Source organism: Dinoponera quadriceps, unplaced genomic scaffold (genome assembly GCF_001313825.1).
Source record: "Dinoponera quadriceps isolate SergipeBrazil2010 unplaced genomic scaffold, ASM131382v1 scaffold3, whole genome shotgun sequence".
Taxonomy (NCBI): domain Eukaryota; kingdom Metazoa; phylum Arthropoda; class Insecta; order Hymenoptera; family Formicidae; genus Dinoponera; species Dinoponera quadriceps.
This window is the reverse complement of record NW_014554293.1, coordinates 2,378,062-2,386,517: the sequence shown is the minus strand read 5'-3', so window position 1 is coordinate 2,386,517 and position 8,456 is coordinate 2,378,062. Positions and strand designations below refer to the sequence as shown.

The 8,456-nt window shown below is 47.9% G+C and overlaps 1 protein-coding gene across 1 annotated transcript in view; it reads right to left on the bottom strand.

Annotated features, from left to right (window-relative positions):
• The window catches only part of LOC106742891 (unconventional myosin-XVIIIa-like), a 50,417-nt gene that overhangs the window by 39,920 nt on the left and 2,041 nt on the right, over positions 1 to 8,456 (bottom strand). The window contains exons 3-4 of the mRNA XM_014616249.1: positions 7,078 to 7,545; positions 3,552 to 3,686 (exon numbers count right to left, since the gene is read on the bottom strand). Coding sequence (XP_014471735.1) covers positions 3,552 to 3,686; positions 7,078 to 7,545 — 603 coding nt within the window. The remainder of the gene's footprint in view (positions 1 to 3,551; positions 3,687 to 7,077; positions 7,546 to 8,456) is intronic.

Here is an 8,456-nt window from a genome sequence, read left to right as displayed (position 1 = left end):
TGGGAGTTCGCACGTGCACGCATGTATGTTTGTGCGTACGCGCGAACTCCCATGCCACCGCGATTACGTGCATAAAATTCAAATTATGCCCGTCGTGCCGCGCCGACGTCGCGTTCTCGCGAATGCGGCGACCGACTTCGCCATTTGCCCACTGATCGCTGCATGCAAATTTATTCGCGGAGCCGCGTTCGTGGCTACTCATTTTTGCGAAATAACACGACGCCGATGGAAAGTTTAAGCGATTCGTCCGTTTTCTTCGGATTTCGCGGCTTAAACGGATTCCGCCGATTCCAGCTTGACACCTCTCTCGAATACTCGGTTCGGAAATATCTGCGCGGTCAGTCATCGGATTAAAGCTTCGGGTTCGTTTAAAATTAAACGACGTGCGCGAACGATCTTTTCTCTCTCTCTCTCTCTCTCTCTCTCTCGTTATTCATATTTTTCCGTCAGCGCTCAACATGCGTGAATTTCAGCGGTTCGCTCACGTGCGTCTCATCGGCGCGGTATGCCGCGCGCGGCAACGCGTTTACAAAGTCATAGACGCGCCCGAACGACGAGGCCGTTAAACTCTCCCGGCCGTTAAGCCAGCCGTTTGCTCGCGTGGGCAATCCACTTTTTTTTTTATCGAACACCCGATATTTGTGGGCTGATGTCATTCCGTGAGACTGCACCCATAAGTGCATCGCTCCTAGGGCTCCGCGCCGTGGTTTATCGTTGATTCGCTTATAGGCGCGATGCCACCGTTCCGAGGGAGAATTGCGGAGTAAATTCACGACACGTGCGGCGCTTAGACACGTCTTCGGCGTGTCAGAGATCGTAGGCTGTCGAGCGAGGCGACGATTTAACGGTGACGCGATTCCCCGGATGATAAAGGAAACTCGCTCGCGTTTCTTGCCGCGAGTACACTTGCCGCAGAAATATGCATTATTGGCTTACATATTACGACAGGCAATCGGCGGCAACGTGACGCAGCGGGGATCCGCCGGCGATCGGCGATGTTATCGAGCGTTATAAGGTGCCTTCCTTGCGGGCACGATAATAATGGTGCTACGGACGGTAACGCCGTAATTGCTCACTACGTAGCGCGTAACATGCAATTCTAATTACGTAATTTGACATTTACGTACACGTAGCCGATGGTGGCGGCAGCGGCCACGGCCGCCTCCTGAGCCGCCACGTCGCACCGTGAGAGAGCGGAGCTTTACGGACGTTGCACGCGGACCGCGCCCGTCTCTCTCTCCTCTCTCTATTTCTCTCTCTCTCTCTCTCTTTCTCTGTAACTACCACGTTCATATCTCGCGGTCGCACGCAGATCTGCATTTCGCGGCATTTACCGGTTCATAGATCAGCAGCGCCGTCAGGCGCGCGTCACTCTCTGGTTCTTCGAGGCGAAGCTCGAGCTCGTTGGCTCGTTGCTCCTCGATTTCCCCACGCTCGATTTTCGTCTACGTCGAGAAACAAGGTTTCGCGATGTCGAAGTGGCCGGAATGTCGGGAATATCGAAAAAAGTTTCACTTCCGAATTCTGCGACTTTTCCGAAGCTCGCAGAAAAATTCCTTCCGTTCGGGACACGCATTCCTTCGCCGGTGATGAAGCGTTAATTATTGATTTGATTTAGGATTTAATTTAATTTGCCTCTTGGTGTAAGAGTTGGACGGATGTTTGCGAGAATGTTGCGCGAAAATGACAGGATTTTCTTCTCCACATTTTCGCCGTGAGCTTTTGACGAAAGTGCTTCTGTCGCAAAGTGGACGGAATCGCACTGCTCTCGGTTTCGCGCTGTTCCCCACAGCGGCATGTCGGCAGCACGTTCTCCACTATGCTGCCTATACACTGTCAGTTTTACCGACCGTCAGTACAGGACCATCGGGTCATCCCGCTGTGCATTTTAACACCGACACAAGTCGCACTTTGTTAGAACTAATTGCCAATTACGACACGTCGTTGCTCACGTCAAATGCATCTAAATTGCGCAGTGCGAACGACAATGGCTGTCCGCGACGTCGGCTCCTCTCCGTTTCATAAATCAGACAGTTGCATGTCTGTCTGCCGTTTGAGCAGTATTGGCAATTATATTTGAAATTTTGAGGCCCATGCGTAATAATTAGAAAGGCTCACGCAACTCGTCCCACTGGGGTCGCGAATGAAAAATTGTCGGATTCTCTATAAAAGTAAATCGCCTACGTTGCTAGTTCTAAAGTGCTTACGGATTTGATAAGGCAGATATTATCTCGTTTTCACAATTATCATCAAGACAGAGGAGATAGCAGTGTATGACGAAGAGTTAATAATAACGTTCAAACACGATTCCCATTTCATGAAACTGTGGAAAACTCTTACCTTCGATATTATTTATTCTGATTTCTGACGCCGAGTTTACGCTTGAATGTCCGTGTCGGTCGTAATATGAATCGTGACGTTTCTTTGTTACTGAAAGAATTCAGAAACGCGAATACGATACCGTATACGATTCTTGGCTCGTTCAGTTGTCAGAGCGCTTCGATCCCGCCGCGATATCGAGCAGGAATGCGTATTATGTCGCGTGACAGTTTAATTTAATGAAGGCAGCTCGAAAGCCCGCAAGCTCTCGACTACCAGTGAGGAAGCCACGGGGATAAAAGCGAATTTCCAGCGAATGTGTGCGTGTGTACAATGAAAATACGCATATATATCGTTCGATTCTGCTTGTATCGGACATATGCTGCTCCCGGATCAATGCGGATTGCTTTCTAACTCCAACAGCAACTTCTTTCGGATAAAATCTACAGCTGTCAATACATAACAATTCGCAACGCGCTCGCGGCTCGACCTTTAAACGATACACCGAAATTGTGATAAATTTTAGCCAGGCGAGAAACAGCAGCGGGGAAAAATTGTCTCGCAATGAGTTACGCCCATGGCTTTTACAACTCGAAGTTCGGCGGAAACGAGGCATTACGGTACGAAGCAGTCGGCAGATGTACCGTTATGCGATTGCTATGCCACTGCGCCGCTCTAGAGAATGTGGGTGGAAAGTGAGCGTCTCTACTATTGTCTTCCTATCTCCTTTCTACCGCATCACACTGCAGCCCCATCGCGCACTTCGCTACATCTCCGTGCCCTTTGTGTCGTCTTATTTCTTCACGCTGACTCTTTCGTCGAGTTGACTATATTTCGCGCACATTTTCGGTGCTACGGGTCTTTATTATCTTTCGAAGCCTACTTTTTGCGTGTTGCGACATTATTGTAAAAATTGTAGAAACTACGAGAGATGCATCGCAAGTATATAGGTGAACGGAGGGACGAAAAGCTTCCTAATGCGAACGGATGATCGCTAATTCAAGCGTGTCGCGGTATTGCAACAGCGAGAACTTAAATGATATAAGTCATCGAGTAATTTCTCAATTATCTCTTTTATCGCGTGGATGTTCCCGTGCTATCGACTCAAGAGTGAAAACATAATCCGTCATAGTTTTCTACTTATCTATCTCGCGTATACCGCAGGACCCGACGGAGCTGACTTATAGCATGTAAGTTTTAAGCGCGTCGATGAAAAGTAAAGGCAGGCTTACTGTATTTTGATGAAACCGCAAACTGCCGGATCGGCGAAGCGTGCCGCCACGAATGTTCGCAGGTGCCAATTCGACTTGACGCCCGTCGCAGCCGCCGCGTCTCGATAATTCCGACAGCTCGGCGACCGGTTGCACCTGCAACAAAATCGACGTTAATACTGTAATACCTGCGCTTCACGCACGCCCTTCAGCTGTATCGCACGATACGGCGATCGCGGTGAGATTCATTTTCGTTTGAATACGTCACGCGAAATATCCATAAATATAAGGCGGCGAATTACTCGTAGACAAACAGGCGACTAAATACGCACGATATTCGTAAAGAGTGTAAAAATCAATAAATATTTTATTATGCGAACATGTTTTCCTTGCTTACGAGTAAGAATGAATGAATATTCACGAATGTCACATACATATATAGGGTGAGACAATAACTATTACCACCTTGAATATCTTCGAAATATAGAGGATAGGAGGGAGATTTATCTCTCAGAAATGACACTGACGTTAGTGATCACTTGAATGTGACCTTAAATGGTCACTTGAAACATTCGAAATATAATTCTATAAATGTCGATTTTTTTTTCGTTTCCGTCCGGTCGTTAATCAAATATTTTTCACATTTGAAACGGCTCTACTCTAGTTCAACCAAAGAAAGAAAGAAGTGTGATGAGCCTGTAAGGACCGAAGCATAATTGTTTTAATGCCATTAAATATTAACGTTAAGAATATTAATATATCTGCAAGATGATGACGCTTAGCCACATATCTTACAGGCCCGTCGGTCCTCCTTTCTTTGGTTAAAATATTTTCATTTTTCGAAGATGTTCCAAATACTAGTGATAACTATCGTCTCTCACTCAGTATATATATTCAAATTATCATATAATCATTTTCTATTGTAATAATACCTCAATCGCGTACGTGTGCGCGGAAAAACGATTCCACGCAATCTCGTTAATTCGCTTATAAACCTGCTTTTTTTTTCCACATACGACGCTCTGAAATCACCCATTTGAATGCATCGGTCTTACAGTTTTATTACTGGCGATCCGGTCTTGCCTCGAATATGTACTCGGTATTGGGGGATTAACGAGGACATATGAAATGCACATAGAACGCCTCGTCGATACCCCTCACCGGCCGTTTAATTCCCATTAATCACCGTTACGAACGGCACCGCCTGTTATCGACGTGTCCGCCTGCTCGATACGCGCACTTCGTCTATCGGGCGTGTAACGGGCACGTGCATACGCACGACTTACGTGCGTACACGCGGCCCGACACATCGGGGCCGCGCAACGCACAGAGAACAGGAAGCAGGATGTTGACCGAGAGGGGCCTGCCAACGGGTTACCTATACATAAGTATGTAAATCACGTCACGTTCCTTCTGCCGACGTTGCTGTGCCGCGAAAAGAGAGGGGGAGGGAACGAGGACCGGGTCCCCCTACCCTCTTTCTCTCTTTTTCTCCTCTTCCACGTACGCGCGTCGGACGCTCGCGACACCCGATAGACATGCCCCCTCCCTCCCGGTGTTTACCGCTTACATCGGTGGTCATTCAGTATGAAGGAGTTCCCGCGGTGATAAATGAGAATTGCGAATTCAAGTGAGTATCGTCACGCTCTGATACACCGCAAGACTCTCGGCTGGTTGCACGCGATTATTCTCGATTCCGAGCAGCCGCTTATCGAGACAGATACCTATTGGGAATAAAAATGACGTGGAGAAGAAACATTGCTACTTAAGCCTCGTAAAGGATTTTTAAGGGCTTCCGATTCACACTCCACGCGCTTTTGATGAAGCAGACTCGGCTTGTAAGCGAATTGCATCCGGTCTCTCCCCCTCTGCTCTGTCTTTCTCCCTCGCTCTTACGCTCATTTCCTCTCTCTCTCTCTCTCTCGACCTTGTCCTTTTACAGACGCAGCATTTTCGGCTTTCCACGCGTTTAAGCCGGCTTCTATTCACCCTGTCATCTCTTACGCGCCGTCTTCCGCAAGAGAAGAACGCCTCAACGACGATACACAGCACACGAAGGGAGAGACACGTGTCGCATTTAAACCTCGTATCGATTCCCCGATGTTCCCCGAAGCGCGTCGATGCACGAAATTTCCGGATCAGCCGTTCAATCCACCCCGGAGATTAAAGTCGCGCGCGCTCGCGCGTACCGATCGCGGTGAAAGGGAGAGAACGGAACGACGCACGGACGGAATTACATATTTTGTTTCTGCCTAGAGAGAGAGAAAACGCGCCGGGATTTTTAGCATTCCGCAGCTACGGGGCAAGGTCAGAGACGCGCGGGCATCTCCCGCGCCTAGACCCCCTTTTACTTTTTCACCCGCGTTCTCCAGCCGAGCCGAGACTGGCTCCCTCGGGCTCCACCTTGGAGGGAGAACGCGCTCTCCCGAGGTCGATTTGTAGTATCTCGCTCGGTGACGATGGAAGCGGATCGGATTCTCGGTAAGGCTGCTATTTTCACGCGACACTCTCGCCCCGCGTATAGTTTTATTACGGATCGTGACTCACACGCAATCCCGCTATATTCGTTGTGCCAGCAGTGGCAATGAACCAACCGGCATCGCATGGCGATCACCGGTCCCGCCGTGCTCGTCCGCACCTTCCGCGCGCTCGCTTCAATTCGGGGTAGACGACAGCGCGACGCGTTCACCTATCCGGGTTCTATCGACGTGTAGCTCTTGCTCCCGGTTGCCCGATTTATGCGAGACGCGAGAGTCGCGTGCGAATCTTGCCGCTTTACCGAGTAATAAATGCGACGCTACGTCGAAGATGCCCATCGAAGGGAAGGGGGGCGGAGAGAATTTCTCGCATTCTAATTGAGAGTGAAAAATGGTAGAGTGCGAGGCGTTGTATATTTGATTAGAACGGGCGATGTGCGTGTCACTGTCGCAGTCACGTGTCCAAAGTTCCACGAAACGACGCTCGATCGACTCCTTTCCATGACCTCCGAGGAACCGAGGGATTCCTCCATGCCTTTCACCACGTTCGCTATGGGTTTCCCTGCACGATACCGAACGATATTTACACGCGTTTTCCTAACGGTATTTTTTTCAAGACCTCGAGGTTGTCGCTGCATACGCGATAAGAAATAGTAAGAAATGCCTGACGGGACACGGGCGATAAGCTAATCGTCGGTAACTGATAATCGATTTTTTTAGTAAAGCGCAATTCGTTGCCGTTTTAGCGTGCCCGGTCGTTGAAAATGGTTAAATAAAGAACGCGACTGAATTTGGACTTGTTTATGCTAATGTATCGGTTGCTGCTTAGTTGGCAAGAGGAAGGTTCGTTTTCTAGGGACGAGGGTGAATTGTCCAACAACGATCGATATGGAGAAAATGGAACGAAGTATGAAGTACCGTCGCTCGCGCAGTTTTTTTTTTATTTTCACGCTCGAGACGTGTCCCTCGACACACTCTCGTCGCTCGACGAGCGCGGGCTTGGCGATGAATCTCTCTCGTACAAAAGGGTGCACAGAATCCATTAGATTATATATCAGAACGAAGATTACCTTCACTGTGACACTGCTGGCGGAGCTCTTAATGAGATCGATTATCTCCTCCCGCGATTTGTCGTCCACGTTGATGCCATTGACCTCGATCAGTCTGTCACCGGGCAGGAGGCCCGTGTCGTTGTTGTGCTGCACCAAGGCGCCGGGCTCGGCGAAGATCACCGGCCTCATCTGCGTGACGCCGTTCGCCGTTCGCTCGACGATCACGGCGCGACGCAGGGAGAAACCGAAGTCATTCCGCGGCGGCGGTTGCCTCTGTATCGTCAGCTCCCTCGGCTCGGGCAGCTCGAGAGGCACGATCTCCGGGAGCTGCAGCTCGATCCCTTGCTCCTCGAAGGAGACCGACGATCGCCACCGCGAGAAACCCTGGGACTCACCGACCGGTGACAGGCTGAACGGCGGCGTCGCGAAACTGGAGTTCGTCGTGTCCGTTAAAGAATCCGCGGACGGACTGGCGCTGGTGACAACCTGCGTGTTTAATGACGAATATGGTATTTCGATATGACACGTCTAGCTTCTAATTGTTTATGTTAGTTCGGAGATCCGCAAAGTAAATTTTCGAGGCAGTTCGTACAGTGCCGGATTTTCTGTGGCGATATTAAGGGGCCCTTACGTATATTTATTATTTATTGAAGAAACATATTTCCTATATAACTTCGTTTAAGTATCTAAGCAATAAATGTTAATTTTGAGCGCGAAATTAAGACAAATGTACACGCAATACTGCAAACACGGAGATATTGCTTGTTTTTAAAATTTTTCTCATTAAAACTTTATTTATATGCTTTATTTATATCAGGTGAATTATATCGCGGGTGTTAATGTGAATATCTCAACTTCCGAATATCAATCGTTTTCTAAAGACGTGTAGATAATACTTCCATCAATATGGAGCCAAAATTTAAAAGAATTCTTAAGAAAATGGTTTGACAGACCGACTACTTTAAGGCTTCTGTTTCCTCGCTGCGACTATCTTGATTAATGACGTTGGAAGCAAGAAAACGTATGTTCAAAATTCTTGCGGAATACATCAAGTTGAAAGGATACATCCATAAAATGACACTTGTGATCGATTGAGCACGTTTGGGAAATATTCCGTAAACTTTTTTTTGCTTCAATAATAAATAAATAACCGTTAAAACTAAGACGACAAAATTACGAAAAAATGAAGAAAGAAGATTGAATGTCACAGTAAATTTACAGTTATTTATTGACTGTTCGAGCAAAAGAACAGTTTTCGGAATATTTAACAAACGTGCTCGATTGATCACAAGACATTTTATAAGCGTGTCCTCTTATTTCAATGTATTTATCGTGAATTTCAAGCATGCCTCTTCTCGCTTCTGACGTCCTCAAATAAAACAATTGAGCGACGAGGG